At 42.3% G+C, this 21,197-nt stretch overlaps 1 protein-coding gene across 1 annotated transcript in view; it reads left to right on the plus strand.

The window, feature by feature from the left end:
* Positions 1-12,153: 12,153 nt before the first annotated feature.
* The window catches only part of Ero1b (endoplasmic reticulum oxidoreductase 1 beta), a 67,090-nt gene continuing 58,046 nt past the window's right edge, over positions 12,154-21,197 (plus strand). The window contains exons 1-2 of the mRNA XM_021655372.2: positions 12,154-12,479; positions 17,510-17,629. Coding sequence (XP_021511047.2) covers positions 12,378-12,479; positions 17,510-17,629 — 222 coding nt within the window. The 5' untranslated portion in view covers positions 12,154-12,377. The remainder of the gene's footprint in view (positions 12,480-17,509; positions 17,630-21,197) is intronic.

The following is a 21,197-nucleotide window of genomic DNA, read 5'->3' on the forward strand; positions in this document are numbered from 1 at the left end:
TGGGGACAGCAGAATGGCACCAGCTGTGAGAGGGTTGTGAAGATTTAGTAAGCCAATTCGCAATAAAAAGCATTTTTTGTTAACTATTATGATAAAAAAAATATTATTTGAGCCAGGCCACCAAGCCTGTAATCCAAACACTCTTGGAGGCAGAGTCAGGTGGATTTCTGTGAGTTTGAGGCTAGCCTGGTCTACAAAGTCTAGGATAGCCAAGGCTACACAGAGAAATCCTGTTTAAGAAAAAAAAATACTATAAAAAAATATTATTTGGAAGGGCCTGAGAGGTGGCTCAGTGATTGAAAGGCTTGGTGCATTCTAGGCAAGCACTCTACCAACTGGACCATATCCCTACCCTTCAGTTTTTGGTTTTGTTTTAAAGTAATATATTTCTAATTGTTTATGTATGTGTGTGCAGGTGCCCACCGAGGCCAGAGAAGCATTTCCAATCTTCCAGAGCCAGAGTTGCAAGCAAGCAGTTGTGAGTCACCGGTCATGGGTGCTGGCAACTGAACTTGGGTCCTTTGCAAGAGCATTAAGCATTGCTAACTGCTGGGCCTAACTCCAGCCCCTAATTTTTTTTTTTTTTTTTTTTTTTTTTTGGTGGCTTCAGCAAGAGTCAACTATGCTTTCCGTATTGCTAAGGTCTTTATCAGGGTTTCTTATCTACTTCACTCTGCGTTGACCAGATGAGTCCCTATTCTCAGAGAGCCCGGGGTTTTGGGCACTTGGAGTAGGAAGGGATCAATCATGGACTGGATGAACAAGCTGCATGACTTTGAGTTATTTATGCTTCTGTTTTTCTATCACACTTTACTCTGAGTCTGGCTCAGCACACATACAGTTCTCACCAACTTCAGCACTCTTGCTGCCTGGGGCAGCAGGCAACTCCTTCGTGGTTGCTGCATTCCTTGTCTTCTGTGTATTATTTCAGCTGTCTTAATTAGGAACCCCATCCTTCTAAGCCAACCTGGTTCTGTTATTCTCATTGTTCACAGGGTTATTTTTGTAGCCCTGGGCTGCAGGACATTTATAGAACTGGGGTCGGAAAGTCCTTGGCGAGAAGTCTATGCTGCCACTCGCTAGGTCAACAAAAAGTTACTGAGTTACTTCCCTATGTCCTGGGCTCTGCTGTGTGCTGAGGATACAGCAGCAGACAAATTAGGCAAGTCTCTTCCACCTTCGTGGAATAACTTTCTAGTCGAAAAGATGGCAATACGCAAGTCTAAAGTTGAAGGAAGGACTAGCAGATTTTGTTCACAGACTGTTGTCTGCTTGTGTCCTTAAGCGGTAGACAGAATGAAGGAGCTTTCTAGCGTCTTCTTTGATTAACAACAACAACAAAAAGATTGAATTGTTTTTATTTCGTATGTACGGATGTCTTGCCTGCATGTATGTTTGAGCATCACATAGGTGCCTGATGCCCACACATGCCAGAAGAGGGTGTCAGATCTCCTGCAATCGGAGTTACAGATGGTCTCAAGCAGCATGTGGAGCTTGGAACTGAACCTGGGTCCTCTAGAAGAGCAGCCAGTGTTCTTTAACCCCTGAGCCATCTCTGCAATCTCCCAGGGTCCCTTTTGTAATCCTATTCACAAGGCTTTTCTCAAAGGCCATACAAGTACAGTTACAGGAAGGGATACGTGCCATGTCTAGTAGTTACTCGGTAGAGTGCTCACCATGCAGGGATGACAACCCGAGTTCGCATCCCCAACACCCATATAAAAAGCCTTTTGCAGTGGCGCTTGCCTGAATTCCCAGTGTTGAGGCGGTAAAGACAGGAGGTCTCTGGAACTCACTGGCAAGTCAGGCCGGCTAAATTAGTGAGCTCCAGGTTCAGCGAGAGACCTTGTCTCAAAAAACAAGGTATGAGAGTGATTGAGGAATGACACACAATGTTTACCACAGAGCTCTTTATAGTAAGAGTTTTAGTTTCTTTAAGGAAAAAAAAAAACAGTTATGTGAATATGTTTTTGTTAATCCTAGGTGTGGGATATGGGGTTGCTTCAGAGTGACCACAGCAGCGAACTGCAATGTGCCTTGTGTTTTGGCAGGGGCATAATTTGTGCCACCTGCAGATAGTTTATTTCTGGGAATTTTTGAGAGGGTATAAAAGGAAGAGCCCCCGAGCGGGCCTGTGGAAGCTGCTGCCCTCCCCAATGCTGTCTTCACTGTTGCATTTGCTCTTCCTGGAGTGCTGGTTTGCTGGACTGCTGGATACAAGGAAAAAATGGACTTGCCCCAGGAACCATGTCCCTGTTCATCAGGAAGCAGTCATGGAAGTTTACACCCCCTTTCGCCTCTAACCTTCTTTCTCTTCTACCTGGTGTTGGGGTGTTGGAAAGGATTAGGGTGGATAAGAGTTGGAAGGAAAGTAGAGGTATAAAGGGCCCAATACAATAGATTAAAAAATATGACTACACCTCTAGGCCTCCGTGTGTATGTGCACACATAGATAGGTACTACCAAAATGAAAGAGAGAAAAACAGAATATAATTTTTTGGGAAGTAGCCATAGCTGGGTGTGGTGGCACACGCCTTTACTCCCAGCACTGAGGAGGCAGAGGCAGGTGAATCTCTGTGAGGCCTGCCTGGTCTACAAAGGGAGTTCTAGGACAGCCAGGACTGTTAAGCAAACAAAATAAGAAACCCCATCTCAGAAAAAACAACAACAACAACAAAAAGTAATTTTTTTTTTTTTAATCAGGGAGACAGGTACCATTGGCTCAGCTCATTCTTGAGAAACGAGAGGATTTCCCAGAATCTATTTTACTTAACTGTGGTGATTTCTCACACCCTTGTGCAGGACTGTGGGATGTCACAATCAAGGATAATGCCGTGGAGATTCCAACCAGAAGAGCCATGGGTAAGAAACACATTTCATGCCTTGAAGAATGTATACTAAGCTTGTACTTTATTTTCCAAAACGTAATCACAGGGTTAAAAAAAAAATCACAGTGTTAATTTTTTAATACTTCATTTTTTAAGAGATTTATTTATTTATTATTTATACAGTATTCTCCCTGCATGTCAGAAGAGGGCAACAGATCTCATTACACATAGTTATAAGCCACTATGTGGTTCCTGGGAATTGAACTCAGGACCTTTGGAAGAACAGCCAGTGCTTTTAACCTCTGAGCCATCTCTCCAGCCCACAGGATTAATTTTTGTGTTGTATTTAGTATTTATTTATTTTGAGTGTGTGAATGCAGGTGCATGTAGAGGTCAGAGGTCAGCCTCGGTCAAGGACAAGACAGAGGTCAAGCCATCTATCTTGTTTTATGAGACAGGGTCTCCCATTAGTCTGAAGCTTGCTGACTAGCCTAGACTGGATAGCTACCAAGCATCAGGAACTTCCTGTCTCCTCCTCCCCAGCACTGGGAGCAGAGATGCATACTTTTTTTTTTTTTTTTTTTTTTTTTGATGAAACATCCTAAATGCAAGATGACCACCCTGTTCAAGTGGGGAAAATTCTGATGCTATGTGAATCTCTGAGAACTCAATGTCCTTGCACAAAATTAGATAGCAACCAGCAAGTGGGTGATTCTCTGGTCAAATGGGATCCAGACCCATGATGAATGTTGACATGTGTGTGAGAATGAGACGCAGGAAGTCGGGATACTACCCATCGAGGGCTGCACAACAATAACCAGCCTCCAAGGAAGCGGGGGAAGGGGGTGAGAGGTGGTGGATAGGGAGCGGGTGTGAATGTGATTTTTGGAGAAGTAGCAACTGGACATGGCAAGGACGAAGCCATTGACTGGAACCAATGCATCTACCTGATTTCATTCAGAAAAAGACTATTGAATTCTGAGAAATAATTGTCTGAAGGTTCTCACTGACTGAGGGTAGGCACTGATTAATGGGAAGAATCCAGGCAGTGTTGACACACAACCACAGCACTATCTATAGCTTTGGTTTCTGTCTGTCCTTTCGGCAGTCCCCATCTCCGTGGACGTCTTAGTCACTGTTCTATTGCTGTGAAGAGACACCATGACCAAGGAAACTCTTTAAAGGAAAACAGTCAATTGGTCTGGCTTACAGTGTCAGAGGTTTGGTCCATCATCATCATGGTGGGGAAGCATGGCGGCACGCAGGCAGACATGGTGCTGGAGAGGTAGCTGAGAGTTCTACATCCTGAGCCTCAGGCAGCAGGAAGAGTGAGATACTGGGCCTGGCAAGGACTTTTGAAACCTCAAGGCCCTCCCCCAGGGACACACATCTTCCATCAAGACCACACCTACTTACACCAGACCGCACCTCCTTCTAATCCCTTCAAACAGTTCCCACTCCTCAGTGACTAAGCACGCAAATGTATGAGCCTACTGGGGGCCATTCATAGTCAACCACAACAATGGCTTGTCCTTCTATTTCCTCTAGTTCTCATTTTTATACACAGCCATACACCAGCCAGCCTCTTTGCTTTCCATTATTTTTAATCCCAATTCGTTGCAAAAGAAAAGGAGAAGAAATCCCCTCGGTTAAAAATCAGAGATGTGATGTTGCCAAGCAGAGAGTGGCTTGTAAGTCCCCAGAAGTTTGTCTTCTAGGTGGTCCTAGAGCCTGCCAGCTGGACAACCTTAACTCTCACAAGCTGGGAAGGAGAATTTGTCTTGAGAGACCAGAAAGTTTAAAGCCCCAGCCACCCGGGAAAAGAAACTTAATGAAATCTTTCCTCGCCCACTGCCCACTAGTTATACATTTGCTAGGAAACCGGCCCATGCCCCTAGGGAGGGACACCGGGTCATTAATGGTTTGGGGACCTTCCTACAGCCAATCAATTCAAAATGCAACATCCCTTTTGTGTTTCGACCAATAGGTGCTTGCCAGGCAGGAATCCCCCTGCTTTGGGCATGTTGGGAGGGACTGGAATCTTTAAATCACCCAACTAACCTGAGCACGGGGCTCTCGGCTCTCACCAGCTCTCACCGCTTCAGCTGTGGGGGTGTGAGCCCAAACTGCAGCTTGTAATCAAAGGATCCTCATGCGTTTTGCAATGGACTCAACTCCTGGTGGTGGTCTTTTAGGGTCTCAAGATTCGGGCACAACAGACTTACAAATGATTCCAGTCCTTTTCATGTACTTAACTGCCCTTATTCCCATCAAATCATAGATTACTGGCAAGCCTAGTGTTGCAGGCCTGTAATCTTAGCTACTTGGCAGGCTAAGGCGAGAAGATCACAAATTTAAGCCTAGCCTGGCATATAGCATGAGTTCAGGGCCAGCCTGAGCAACTTCCTGAAGCCATATCTCAAAACAGAAAGTAAAAGAGGCCTCAGGGCACAGCTCAGTCTCAGATCACTTGCCTATCACAGGTGAAATCCTAGCTTCAACCCCCAATATTACAAAGAAAATGAAAGATTATATATTATTTCCTAGCACAGAATCTGTTATACAAGAGGTTTTATTCAAATTGCACAAAGCCTGTACACGCCTTTAGGAAAAGCAATGCTTCTTAACAGATGCAAGCCCATCGCTTTAATGCTATTCAGTGAGCACACTTGAACGCTGCAGCTGGGTAAATACTGAGACACACAAGGACACTTTAGAAGGGAGAACGGCTAATACAGAGCCATACGCCAGCCAAACTCCTGGGTTTTCATTACTTTTAATCCCAATTCATTGCAAAAGAAAAGGAGAAGAAATCCCCTCAGTTAAAATTCAGAGACATGATCACCAAGCAAAGGGTCCCTTGTAAATAAGTCACAGATGGAGAGTTTGTAAAAATAGAAAAAAAAAAATCCACCCCATGGTCATTTGTTGACACACCAGAACTATCAACACAGATGTTTAAACACACCAGATTGCCACCTCGTAGGTTCATTAGTCCTAGTTCAGCTTGCTATCACAAAAAAAATGACTGGCGTTACAAAATTTCCACTCAATTGCCTTGACTTTTATTTAGGGCTATTGGATTTTCAGAGTTTCCTCAGTGGACGTCAGGAGTTATCCAGGCCAGAAAGCCATCAAAGAAACATGATGCGCTGGAAATGTATATAATTAGTGCCACTTTGTTGAACTTAAGTCTCTTTGGTATCATGGTCATCCAACCGAGGTAGTTTTTAAGTCTTTGCTTAAAAAAAAAAAACAAAACAAAACAACCAGCCAAACAAACAAAAAAACACAGCAGTAACAGACATTTCAAGTAGTGCTTGAGGATTTAAAAAGAGAGAGAGGTAATTTTCTAAAATGAAGGACTTAGTTGCACAAGTGGAACTAAAACATCTTGGTAACTCATTCTCCTTTACTGCTGCTTGTCCTCTGTCTCCCACCAGTCACTCCATTTCCCTTGAGGGAAACTGTTAAAGCTTAGCTGTTGAGAGCACTGACTGTTGTTCCAGAGGGTTCAATTCCCAGCACCCACATGGCAGCTCACAACACTCTGTAATGACAGGGAATCTGACGCTCTCTTCTGGTCTCCTAGGGCACTGCACACCCACATGGTACCCAAAACATAAATGCAGACAAACACCCAAACACATAATTGAAAAAAAAAAAAAAACTTTAAAAAAGTAATTGTTTCTAGTAATGAGATTCCAGCAGTGTGACAATCTGTCTCAGTCTTTTGTTGTTGTCGTTTGTTTTGTTTTGTTTTGGTCTCCAAATATACCTCTGTTCACATCTTAACAAAATATTGTGTGATTCATTTTACTCCATTTTCCAGGAATATTCTTTTCCAAAATAAAGCTACTACCCTGCCCCCCACAGGAAACATCCAGAGGCCCTACATACTAGTAAGTAATAAAATAAATCAACATAGCAAACAACACTAACTAATAATCAACAAATACGTATTAATTTCTGTTCATAGGGATTGAGAAGGCACTCAAAAGAATATAGTAGAAGATAGGTTTGCCTAACATTTTATACTCCAGGTGGATTATAATACACAAACACAGGAAAGGTGAACTCCAACCCAGACCAGAAGATTATCAGAGTTGTTGGTAGGACAACCTAGCATTTGGGTAAGTACATGAAGATGTACTTATTGCTTATAGAAGAGAGGGACGTGGAATAGAAAGGAAAAAAAAAAGAAATCCATTAGAGGAGTGGAGAGAAGCATTTGGACTTTAAAGCAGAACAGTGAATTGAGGAAATGATCTCTCTGCTGTTGTGCACATATTTGTGGCTATAGTTGCAGTATAAATATTAATCTGTATGTGTGTGTGTGTGTGTGTGTGTGTGAAGGCCAGAGGTTGATGTGCAATGTTTTCTTCAGTTGCTCTAAAAATGTTGTTTTTATTTCCTCAGATGAGAGGATGAGATAAGATCTGTACTCAAGCTTTATGAATACATGGGTTGGGCTAAGCCTCAAGCATTTCTATCTAAATACCCCTAGATACACACACACACACACATATATATATATATGCATATAGAGTCTGCACAATATAATCTTCTACAAGACCAGACCTTGAAGGCTTTAGCCTCATCTGTTAACCTAGGCCTAGAATGTTTTCAGCCTCTGAGACTTACTGCTGAATAAGCTCACCCTTTCCAATTCTTTATGAACTCTGGCTGGCTAGTTCAACTCAGCTTTTCTGTCTCAAAACTCCTTTCCATGCTGACTGATTCAAACTGGCTTCTCTCTGCTTTTCACTGAATTGTTCTCCTTGGAAAACCTGCCTCTGAATTCCATGAACTGAATTGCACAAACTCATTCAACTGAACGTCACTGAAATGCACCAAACTGTACTGTACTCCCAAACTGTACTGTACTGTCTCCATGAACTCCATACTGTACTCTCCTCCACTGTACTGTATTATCCCATTCTCTCTGCATGCTTTTAAATAGACTGACTCTCTCTCTCTCTCTCTCTCTCTCTCTCTCTCCCCCTTCTCTCTCTCTTAATTTTTGAGATGGGATCTCTCACTGGACTTGGCCAGCAAGAATCTACCTGTCTCTTCTTCTGTACTGGCGTAACAACTGCAGTGCCACCATACTGGCTTTTATGTACGTCTTAGGAATCTGAAGTCAAATCTTCATGCTTACATGGCTAACACTTTGCCACCTGAGCCATCTCCCTGCCCTTCATGAAGAGTGAATCTGAAAGCCAGGTCCGTGGCAGAGGCCTGAGATCCCAGTTACTCAGAAGGCTGAGAAAGAAGGATCAAAATGGTAAGGCTTGTCTGGGCAACTTAGCAAGATCAAACAAACAAACAAACAAACAAACAAACAAAAAGAGGTTGGAGAGATGGCTCAGAGGTTAAGTGCCATTGACACCATCCATTCCAAAAGATGAAACACACTCAGGTCACCCATGCCCAGTTTGTTTAGGCTCCTTTGAGAGTTACAAAAAATAAACTCATGCCTTACCAGCTGCCATAATTTGGATATAAAATGTCCCCTGAGGCTCTTGTATTTGAATTTTTGGTCAGCTGGCAGCACTGCTTTGGGAGGCTGTGAGCCCTTAGGAGGAGGACCTGACTTGAGGGAATCGGTTTCTGGTGTATGTGTGTGTGGTGTGGTGTGGTGTGCGGTGCCTTGAGGTTTAGAGCCTGATTTGTTTCCTGATCCCCTGAGATATGAGCATTCAGCCTCTTGTTCCTACTGCTATAGATTAGAGCCGGTTTCCCTGCTTCTGTGTATCTTCCTCCTCCCGTGATGGACTCACCTGTCTCCCCTTAAGTTGATTCTTGTTGGGCATTTGGTCATAGCGATGAGGAAAGGAACTAACACGTCATCTGTATTGATTGTTTCTCGCACAGAGTTAACCATCATCTATCCCAAACACATCAATGAGAAATTGTCACTGTCTGTCCTGAAGGAGTTGTGCTAACTGACAAAGCAGGTCCTCACTCTTCCCGGAAGAGGCTCATATATATATATATATATATATATATATATATATATATATATTCCCCCCCACGGAAAGAAAAATAACTTTCCTGTATCTTAGTTGCAGAAAAAATAGGCTTGTCTAAGCCAGGTGGTTTGTAAATAATAAATTACATTATCTGAAAGAACATATTACTGTTATGTTTGGTTGGCCAGGTCCCTGATGTATACTTTTCAGTGTACACACAGATCAAGACATTTGTGGTAATTTAACAAATATATGAATGCAAGCCAGGGTAAAGAAAAGTGAGTGTAAAGCCAGGCCTGGTGGCGGGCCTGTGATTCTAGCCACTCAGGAGGCTCGAGGCAGGAGAATGGACATTTCATGGCTTGTCTAGGCAACTTAGCAAGATTGAAAAATAAGGGAGCTGGAGAGATGGCTCAGTGGTTAAGAGCACTTGCTGCTCTTGCAGAGGGCCTCAGTTGTGTTCCAAGTACCCATATCAGGCAGTCCCACGTCTCCCATTACCCCAGTTCCGGGGCATCTGATACCTTATTGTGTCCTCTGAGGGCACTGCACGCCCAGCGTGCACAAAAAGCAGGTACACATACATACACATAAATACAAATACATTTTTAACTTAAAATATAAAGAGAACTGGGAACATGGCTCAGTAGCAAAGTACTTGACTAGCATGTGTGAGGCCCTAGGTTTAATCTCTACTACCACAGGAGGAAAATGAATTTGTATGACCTACTTAGGGTGGCTTGCTTAAGGAAGCATTTATTATTTCTGTCTGTCCAGCCTATTTTTCTCTGTAAATGTGGGAAGGCAATGGGCCTCACCATGCGCCTGTGTACCTAGCTTCTTCCTGTGTTTTGCATCCCTGCAGGGTTGACAATATTTTGTGCTTCCTATTTTTCTTTTCTCTTCTCTCAGCTAAACTTGAGAAATTTGAATTTTTATTGGGGGTAAATGATGAAAAGTAACTGGAAATGGTCAATACAATGGCAATGTTCTGGAAAAACTAGTTAGCAGTACCTATTCCTCTTGGTCCCTGACGTACACCCCAATGGACTCACCTTTCCAGAGCTGTAGGTGGTCAAGCCTTGTTCAACATTGCAAGCTGTCATTTTTCATATTTACTATCATTTTGCTTATTGTTTTTAAATATAGCTGTATCTGAACTTTTCTATAGCTTGCCATTCAGGTGATGTGGTGTGGCCTTCCTGTTTCAACTTCCTACCCCATCATTAGGATGGGAAGTTTGAAACTGAGGATTACAGGTAGGGAGAAGCAGTGGCATCAGAGAGGCCATGCCTGTCCTAATTGATTTTAAGGAAAGCAGAAGTAAAGAGCAGGGCTAAAACTGTGGAAGGCAGCTTGTTCACCAATGAACACTCCTCTCACACTGCTCATTACAACAAACACTAGAATGGATCACAACACAGGTCAGTGTGCATGGCCCTTGGTAACTTTTTTTTTTTTGTCATGAAAAACACCTATTTCTGATTTCACTCACAAAAGAGAAAAATTGTTTTCAAACATTGAGTCATGTTTCTGAACTGAAAAACAAATACTGTGTGTATATGACTCCATTATTATTATTATTGTTATTATATTTTTTGTGATATTTTTGTCTTTCTTCAGTGACAGACCCTGAAGTGCTCTGAATGACAGGCATTGGTCTGCCCTTGATGTATTAAAAACTTGAGGTTTTAAAATATGGAAGTTTACAACTAAAAAAAAAAATGCCCCTCTTCCATGATGTATGAGTTATCAGGGCCTCTCCCATGATGTATGAGTTATCAGGGCCAATTGTACCCCAAAGGGGCCCAAGAAAAGTTCCCTTGCATATCCAAAGCACAGAGAAATGAGGTGTGTAGAAGTGCAGCTTTGAGAAGCAAATAAGTCCTGTGTTGGCTGTGCAGGTGAAGATGGCCTAGCCCAGAGTGGAGGCAACAGAAATGTGGAGGAGAAAAAGGATCAACAGAGTTTTCGGCACGGGAAAGATGACCTGTGGAGTTCCACCGCCTTGCACTTTGTTGATGGCTCTGCTGTCACGGTCTTGAAATTCCTCACATTTTTCTGAAAATTTCTGGCTGACTCTACAGATTGTGGAAGAATCATGTATGCAAATGTTCTCTGAAAGCTATAAAGCATTGCTGGGGTGATTATGGGAAGCCATGGGTGTACCCCTTCTAATCTCTGGAGCCTGTAGATGTTACTCAAGAGGGCAAAAGAGACTTTGAAGATCTGATTAAGGGTTTTGAAATAAGGAAATTGCCTGCATTATCTGGGCGAGCCCCATGCAATCACAGGTCTTTACATGCAGGGACACAAGAGAGATAGGGTCAGAAAGAACATGACAGAAGCGGATTGTGTCACTGTGTCACATGAGGTTCTGAGTCTAGGAATGCAAGTGGCTCTGGGAGCCAGAATAAGCAAGGAAACATTGTTTTCTATAATACTCCAAATGAATGCAGTCCATTGATTTGAACTTCTGGCTCCCAGAATGTACGATTAATATATTGAGTTTGTTTTCAGTCATTACATTTGTGGTCATTTGTTACATCAAAATGGCAAATTGATACACACACTGGATGTCAGGAATATTGATCAAGATAGGGACTACCGTTTATTGAATACTTCCTATTTTCTAGGCACTACAGAAAGCCCGTGTACACAATCTTACATAACCCGAGAACATTATCTGAGGTGTAACTAAGACCATGAAACTGACTAGAACGTGTTAAATTTGGGATAGTCCTTGTCCCTTTAAGCTTTTCTGTGCGTTTATCCTGATTCTTCTTTCTCCCTGCATAAGTTTGGTTTATCTTCATGTTTTAGAGTGCATTATAGATTTTCCGGCTTTGGTAGAGGAATAGGAGAGACACCAAGAGATGACATTCACTTCTGAGGCGTGGTAACATGAAGGATTTGCTGAAGCCTCCTTGACAAGATGCCAGGTGGTTTTAGGTGCAGAGGTGAGAAAAGAGTCAAAAAGAAAGCTCTTGGGATTGCGGGTCAAAGATTCCGCCCGATTGAGGATATCCTGAGCGGTGACAAGGAGCGACCTGCACAGCGCTGGTATCCCTGCGGGGCCCCAGCCTCGTTTCTCAAAGCGACAAACCCGAGGTTCCACCACGGCCGGCCAACCCCAATCACAGCACCCGCTCTCCCGCCCGCTCCTGGGTGTTTTGGAGCCCTCGTGGTCCCGCCTCATTGGCCGCCGCGGAGCCCCGCCTCAGGGAGAGCGACCTCCGAGCCTGTAGTTCTCCATTTTTGAGGCCTTCCCGTTGTGGGGGGCCCTCAAGGGGCTACTGGGACTACAACTCCCAGAAGGCTTTGCGCAGAGGGCGTGCTCACAACTGAGGACGTCGGGGGCGGGGCCTCCTGGGATGAAGCGGGGGCGCGCAGCGCTGGTACATCAGTAGCTGCTGCTGGGAACCGTGGAGTGTTTCTCTGCCCGAGGCCGGCACTCAGACCTGGAGGCTCCCGGCTCCTAGCTCGCGGTCACTGGCTCCTGGAGTCGTCGTAGCGGAGGCCCGCCGTTCCCTAGCCCGGAGTGGCCGGGGCCACCGCAGCGGCCGAGGTCGCCATGAGTCCCGGGTTCCGCCGGGCGGTCGCCGGGCAGGGGGCGGCGGCCGCAGTGCAGCTGCTTGTCACTCTGAGCTTCCTCCCAAGTCTTGTCAAGAACCAGGTAAGCCCGAGGGACGAGAGGCTGGGGGCCGGCCGCGCCGGCGTCGCCGAGAGGCCGCGGGGGACAGGTGCGAGTGGCCAGCCAGGGACCGAGGGAACCGCACCGGCTAGTGCGGGAAACGTCTGTAAACCGCGGCGGCGGGCGCGGGGACGCGACACGCGTGGCGGCGGTAGACGGAAGAGGAAGATGGTGACTGCCAGCAAGCGCTGTGGCTTTATCTTTGTGATGGTGACGGGGAGGAAAAGCTCGGTGTCTTGAGCAAGATGGGGGCAGGAGGGGGGGGGGGACACAAACCTCTGACTCTTCCCTCAGGAGATGACAGGGAGGCATGCCCTCCACCCTCTTCCCAAGAGGACTAGGGGGGGACAGGACTTCACTTCCTTGAACTTGTGCACCAGAGATAGGAAGGCTTTAGCCGCTTTATTATTACCCAACCGTCCTGCTATGCAAAGTAGCATCGTCAGGTGAACCCAGTTACAACACTGGAGGATCTGGGCCCCGACTGTGGGCCTCCAAGTCTATAGTGAGGCTTTCTGGCTGGAGAGTCCGTTACACTTTGGGGTTGCCTTGGTGAAGAGAGTATTGCTGAAGTGTTCACTGTATGTTAGAAAGCCAAGGGTTAGCTGACCACAGCCTCCCGTCTTGAAGAGAGGTCGGTTTGCTGCTTTTTCAGTGAGGAAGATTTGAACAGGTTGACAGATTCTGCTGTATCTTGTGTGCACCTGCTGCAAAGTGTTAGTTCGAAGAGCCAACAACGGAGCAAAACAAGTGTCTCAGATGGCCTGATAATGAGGGGACACGCAGTTTGAAGCAATTAACGCTCATTGCTAAGAAAAAAAAAAAAGGGTAACTATGAGGGTAGCCATGTAAACATGTTTTTCTGACTATTCATGGGTGTTATGGTGTCCAGCACTAAATCCTGGAATGCTTGTCTATTCTGCTGGTGTCCGTGTGTGAGTGCTCTTTAAATGGATGATTTGATTGAAAAATAAAAGAAACAGCTGGGAACAGTGGTCACACACCTGTAGCCTCAGCACTCGGGATGGAAAAGCAGATTGCCACAGGTTGGACACTAAGCTGGTCTACATATGCCGTTCCAGGTTATCTAGTATTGCATAGCAAGACCCTCTCTCATCTAAACAATGATCCTACGGGTGGGGGTGGGGGAGGAAATAGGGGGAAGGAAAAGAAACTCTTTGTTGAACGCGGAGGTTCTCTGGCTCCTTTCTATATATTCTGCGGCCATCTGGAACTGCGCAAGGAATCAGCATTTTAAACAAGCCTTGTCAGTGTCTGTAATGCAGTTGCTCTTTCCACTACGTTTTAGCCTGGCTTAGAAAATACTGTGATATAATGCTGGGTGTATCTACCAGACTTAGAAAAAAAAATTAACTTCCTAGATTGCCAATAGCAAAATTATTTTCTAGTTACTAGTTTGCTGTTTGGCTTGAGTGGAAATTATATTTAAGTGTTTTTATAAAGTCTGATTTCTCATTTTCTTGCTTTATATATGTCATATATTAATTGTATACTTTATTACCAATCTAGAAGCTTCACTTCAGGTTTCCCCAGCTACCAATAATCATATCTAATTAGTGGTTTATAATGTACCTGTAATTCTATTTCCTTATATTCAAATATATATAATCAACATTTAAATATTTGTACATTTCAAAGTAACACAGTGCCAAACAGTCTTCAAAAGTATATGCATATTTTGTTTGTAGTGGTACTTTCTAGTATAGTTTTGATGACATTTTTAGATAGCACTTAGCCCATAACATGCTTAATTATATATTACCACATTTTATTTGGCACATATCTCATATGTAAGGCTGTGGTGGCTAATGAAGTTCAGAGAGCTTAACTGGCTTGTTAAGTAACATAAACTGGGGCCCTAATGTAGCCCTTTCTGCTCTACCCAGTATTAACAAAACAGCATACTTGCTTCATTATACAGAAAAGCAGAAAGCAGAAAATCAGAAAGTGGAACTACAATAGTCAGTTCTTTTACTTCTCATGTATCCTAAACTTGGTAGGAAAAAAAAAAGTAGAATTGAAGGGAAGAATTAGAATTTTTGAAAAACACCTCTGTTTATATGAAATCAAAATAATTTAAGGAAATTGGTACTTTGCCTTTTATATTGCAAACAGGAAAATATTTTTGCCATGTGAAAGGATGTTCATTTGTATATCTCATGCCCTATTTTCTTATAAATGAAATGCAAATATCATGGCATGTTAACATACAATTTTCCTACAAAAGGATGTTTCAGTCAGATATATTTAAAATCCTTTAAAATGCCCATGGTGAGGTGGCATGAAATCATGGAACACACAGCTCCCCATTAAATGGAAGTCAGAAATGTGGGACTCATAGTGCCTAACTATTCCAATTCTTTTAAACCTGGAAGATGAAGCTTCTAGTCTCACAGCTTCCTGGGGGTGGAAATGGCAAGCAATAAGACCAGTGTGTTCCCTAAGGGAGAATGATAAGAGACCCACTACAAAGCCTGTACCCCAAAGAGCTACACCCTAGTATAAGTGTGAATAAGAAATGAGTCCCATTTTGAGGAAAAGGAAAGTTAAAACAAACAAACAGAAACTTGCTAGAAGAAGGGGTGAAAAGTCCATTGAGACTCTGTGACCGTGAGCAGCCCTCACAGGACTTTTCAGGCCAAGTTTGCCCCACTTAGCTAGGACAAGCTTTCCTTGGAAGTCAGATTCACAGCGAGCCTCAGTTACCAGAGAAAGCAGATAGCCATTCCTCCTAGAGAAGTGTATTTTCAACTCAAGGACGTAAGATTTTTCAGAGATAGTGTTCAGTGGAATAAACAGTAGAATAAGCAGTATGCTAAAGAAAGTAATCACGAACCACAAGGCGAGAGTACCAGGAATCAGATAGCCCTTGCCTGATGGTGGGTTATGATGGTTGAATTTAGTTTTTTTTTTTTTTTTTTTTAACTTTCCACAGGTTAGAAAACTGTACCTGCTTTTACTTCATATTTTGTTGTTTTCTTTTTCAATGCTGGGCAGGGACAATGAGACCCAGTTCCCCATCAGCTATGCCAACACAAGGGTAAACAACTTGTATTCCACAAGTTGTCTCCTGTGTTTCTGACCTATTTTGGATGGTAGGTTTTGTGTCTTGACTGCATTTCCACTTGGTGTTTTTGTTTTAGTGGGATTATTGAGGATTTTTTTTTTTAATGGGAATTTCAAGAATACCTATAGTAGAAACACTAGAGATGATAAATAAATGACCTTAGGTTCTGAAATTTTTAGGTAGGTTATTTAATATCAGCTTTAACGTATTCAAATAAGAAAAGCATAGGGGGACTGGAGAAATGGCTCAGAGGTTAAGAGAACTGTCCTTCCAGAGGTCCTGAGTTCAATTCTCAGCAACTACATGGTGGCTCACAACCATCTATAATGTGATCTGATGCCCTCTTCTGGCATGCAGGCATACATGCAGATAGAGAGCACTCATATAGATAAAAATAAAGCATAGAAGTATGAAAAAAACCAAATACCTAAAAGAATGAACACAAGATTAAAAATAATGAAATTGAGGTTTTCAAAGTAAAATTTAAGCCGTGAGGTGATACGCACCTATAATCTCTCGAGAGGTAGAGACAGGATCAGAATTTCAAGGTTAGTTTCAGTTCTAGAGCCAACTCCTCCTTGGCTTGAGCTACTTGAGACTCTGTCTCAAAAAACCAGGGGAGGAAAAAGTAAAATTTAAAACTCAAATGATAACTTAAACAGCTGATTACACCTAGCTTAGGAAATAATTATTACAAACTTCTCTACTTAATCCTTCACTGTTTGCTCGTCTCCCTGTCATTTTTATATTATTAACAAAAGAGAACTTCTGCAGAGCAGCTCACTTACTGGTCTCTGCACCAGCTGCTGTGACTCCATGTTGGTTACAGCTATGGATGAATCGTTTGTGCTCTTATAATGTATATTAGGTTCCATTTCTTCTTTCCCATTCAAGGATACAGTTCCCTTCATGTTTTCTTTTCCCTCAGTTCATTAATTTTTCCTTTTTCTAATGGGTTGTTACTGTCATCCTAAAACAGGACCTTGGGTTCTTGGTATTGAACTCTGGTCCTCATCAAGCTCTCTACCAATTGAGCTACCTTTTTTCAAACTCTGTAAAAAATTCCTGAGGTATCTTCATTTTATTTCTCCTGTTCTACTTAGCCTATTTTATTCTTCCTGTTTTGTTTAGCCTATTCATTACAGCCAGACTCTTCTTCTACTGTCCTGAAGCTGCTCGCTTCCGTCAAGGGCACCAGTGTCTTTGTTGCTAAGACTATATAGTTCTTAAACCTCAGGTTTTTAACTGCTAGCAGAATTTTTTCACAACTCAACTTTCACTCTTTCAAGTACTTACTTCTTTTGGTATCCAGGATGCTGTCTTTTCTGGTTTACTTCCTCTGTAATGGCCTAGTCTATCTTGTACACTTTGCTTGTTTCTCCCCTGCCATTGACTACCAATCATTTGAGCCTCAGGGTTTGTGTCTGTCTTGTTCACCTTTATCTGGATGCTTGGTTTAAAAAACCCATCTGTACCTTGTAAAATAAGTTTCAGTTTCTTTAAAAACTCATGTTATGTAAATGTAGATATAAGTAATTTTCCTGTTTTTTTTTTTAATATTCAACTGCCATAGTTAAAAAGTGACTGCTTTAATGTTATGACTCTGTTTAATAGTTATTTTGTGTGTGTGTTGGGGTATGGGTATACGTGTGGCTGGCATACATATAAAAGTCAGAGGACAAGTTTCAAGAGTCAGTTCTCTCCTTCTACCATATGGGGGGGAGATTGAACTCAGGTCTACAGACTTGGCAACATGCACTTTTACCCACTAAGCCATTTCATTGGCCCTAATGTTATGAATCTTAATCAGTAAAACTGGCCAACTTGAAAGAATAAATTATCTTTTAAAATAATAGAATATATTTATTAAGATATAAACATTAGTATTTGCATGTCTTATATGTTACACATATGTACATTCTAGGTGACTGGAGTCCTGGATGATTGCTTGTGTGACATTGACAGTATTGATAACTTCAACACCTACAAAATCTTCCCCAAAATAAAAAAGTTACAAGAACGAGACTATTTTCGTTATTACAAGGTAAGGTGGCAATTTTTAATTCTGTTAACCCAAAGATTCCTATGTAGTTCTCTGCAAATATGACTTGTTTTATTATATTTATTATATATTATATTTCAAAATCTTGTAAAAATAAAATTTTAACAAAATATCATATTTGAAAATTTGTCAGTTTTTTGTTTGGTTAGTTGGTTTTCTGAGATAGGCCTTCTCTTTGTAGCCTTGCCTGTCCTGGACTTGCTTTGTAGACCAGGCTGGCCTTGAACTCAAAGCATCCATCTGCCTCTGCCTCCCTGAGTGCTGGGATTACAGGCATGCACCACCACACCCAGCAAATTGTCTATTTTACTACATTCCAAAAACTTGAATCCCCTTCCTGTTATTGGGGACTTATTCTTCTTTCAGTTTTGGTTTCTGAGATGATTCCTCTTTTACAGAAGGTTCAGATGCCCACATGGGCTTTGCCAGCCTCTCTGGGCATAGGTTCTGTAGCTGTCCAGGCTTTAGCTGGACATCATGTTGCTATAATGGGTGTGTTGTAAGCAGGACACAGTAACAGACTGTCACTGGTCCACTTTGTGGGGGCAGCAAACCAACTGATGCTGCAAGTAGAACATGCCCTCATAGTAATTCTATAGATTCTGTTTTTAACCTACTTTGAGTCTTTTTAGGCCTTCTGAAAAGACCAGTGAAAAGGCAGTGGCAACAAGTATGTCAACATTAGAACTAAAAACCAAAACAAAACAATTGTAACTTTACAGTTTAAAGGAGACAATACCAAGGGTGTAGCCTAATGAGTTAAAAAAAAATCGTTAGTGAAAGAAGCCAAAACCATACAATGGAAAAAAGGCAGCATTTTCAACAAATGGTGCTGTTCCAACTGGATGTCTACATGCAGAAAAATGAAAATAGATCCATATTTATCACCTTGCACAAAACTAAAGGCCAAGTGGATCAAAGACCTCAACATAAAACCAGACACACTGAACCTGTTAGAAGAAAAAGTGGGGAAGAGCCTTGAACTCATTGGCATAGGAGACAACTTCCTGAACAGAACACCAATAGCATAGGCTCTAAGATCAATGGGACCTCATGAAACTGAAAAGCTTCTGTAAAGCAGAGGACACTATCATCAGAACAAGACGACAGCCTACAGACTGGGAAAGGATCTTCACCAACCCTATATCTGACAGAGGGCTAATATCCAAAATATATAAAGAACTTAAGTTAAACAGCAACAAATCAAGTAATCCAATTAAAAAATGGGGTATAGAGCTAAACAGAGAATTCTCTGTAGAGGAATATTAGATGGCAGAGAAACACTTAAAGAAATGTTCAACATCCTTAGTCATCAGGGAAATGCAAATCAAAAGGACCCTGAGATTTCACCTTATACCCATCAGAATGGCTAAGTTCAAGAACTCAAGTGACCACACACACTGGAGAGGATGTGGAGAAAGGGTAACCCTCTTCCATTGCTGGTAGGAATGTAAACTTGTACAACCACTTTGGAAATCAATCTGGTGCTTTCTCAGACAATTAGGAATAGTGCTCCCTCAAGATCCAGCTATACCACTCCTAGGCATATATCCAAAAGATGCTCAAGTACACAACAAGGACATTTGCTCAACCATGTTTGTAGCAGCTTTATTCGTAATAGCCAGAATCTGGAAACAACCCAGATGTCCCTCAGCAGAAGAATGGAAGCAGAAATGGTGGTACATTTACACAATGGAATACTACTCAGTAATTAAAAACAAGGAAATAATGAAAATTGCAGGCAAATGGTGGAATCTAGCTAGAAAAGATCATCCTGAGTGAGGTATCCCAGAAGCAGAAAGACACATAAGGTATATACTCACTTAAAAGTGGATATTAGACATATTATATAGGATAAACATACTAAAATCTGTATACCTAAAGAAGCTAAGCAAGAAGGAGGACCCTGGGTAAGATGATCAATCCTCACTCAGAAAGGCAAATGGGACGGATATTGAAAAAGGGAGAAAACAGGGAACAGGACAGGAGCCTACTGCAGAGGGCCTCTGAAAGACTCTACCCAGCAGGGTATCAAAGCAGATGCTGAGACTCATAGCCAAACTTTGGTCAGAGTGCAGGGAATCTTATGAAGGAAGGGGGCGATAGAAAGACCTTCAAACAGAACCAAAAAATCTGGTCCCAGGAGTCTTTTCTGAGACTTATACTCCAACTAAGGACCATGAATGCAGATAACCTGAACCTTTGCACAGATGTAGCCCATGGCAGCTCAGTGTCCAAGTGGGTTCCCTAGTAATGGGAACAGGGACTGTCTCTGACATGAACTCAGTGGCTGGTTCTTTGATCACCTCCCCCTGAGGGGTGATCAGTCTTGCTTGGCCACAGAGGAAGACAATGCAGCCTGTCATGATGAGACCTGATAGGCTAGGGTCAGATGGAGGGGGGGGGGGAGGAGGAGGAGGAGGAGGAGGAGGAGGAGGAGGAGGAGGAGGAGGAGGAGGACCTCTCCCATCAGTGGACTTGGGTAGGGGCATGGGAGGAGATGAGGGAGGGAAGGTAGGATTGGGAGGGGACAAGGGAGTTGGCTACAGCTGGGGCACCAAGTGAATAAACTGTAGTTAAAAAATAAATAAAATTTAAAAATCATTAGTGTATATTCATTGTACAAAGCTTTATGATCCTTTTTGGTTCAAATACATCATGTACTTTGACCACTTTCACTCCCTGATCCTCCAGTCTCTGGAGGTTCTATGATCTGGATCCTCTGAGTGTCAAAGAGTCTATTTTACAACTGTATTTTAAAGCTATACTTGGCTTTACTTTGGTCTTGCTCTTGCTCTTAGGATTTAGTTGGCATATAATTTGGTTTTTATTTTAGTTGGTTCTAAAATTTAGCCATGGTTTCCTTTTTAATCTTGATTCTGAATAGATTATCTTAGTTGTTTTTTTTTTTTAACTATTTTTGAGGGTGAAAAATTTAATCTTTTGGCAACTGTAGATTGCCCAAGAAGATAACTTAGAAAACGACAGATTTGGGAACCCATCCTTTGTCCCACAAATATCTAGAATATCCAGAAAGGAGCAAATGTTTCTTCTCTGTATAGAATCTGTTAGGAGTACAGTGGGTGGATTTCTCTCAAAGATAAATTGGTACCTAAACTGTGGCTGATGTTGAGGCATTTTTCATACAAATAAAGACAGCTGCTTCTGAGTCCCTGCATGAAATTGCTGGCTGTTCATGTAGATGTTGTCTTCATATTGTTAGACAAACCATAATGAAATTGTTACTTTTGTGTTTCAAAAATGGTTGAACATGCCAGTTTCATATGGTTCAGTCTAATATAGTAAAAACTTTGTGTGTGCTGTCTGACTGTGCCTTATTTGGGGTCCAGGTACTATTTCCACTGAATCTGTCCCAACCCTCCCTTTTGAGATTGCCTCTTTTATTTCTGTATCCATATAAGACCTGGCCCATTGAGGAATTGAATATTTGTGTGAATGGATATCTCACTTAATTTTCATATGAAAATTTTGTTATTACTATCCACATTTTTAAATTGAAGAAATGATAGGCCTGGGTATCTTAAGTAGG

The sequence above is a fragment of the Meriones unguiculatus genome, chromosome 19 (genome assembly GCF_030254825.1).
Source record: "Meriones unguiculatus strain TT.TT164.6M chromosome 19, Bangor_MerUng_6.1, whole genome shotgun sequence".
Classification (NCBI taxonomy): domain Eukaryota; kingdom Metazoa; phylum Chordata; class Mammalia; order Rodentia; family Muridae; genus Meriones; species Meriones unguiculatus.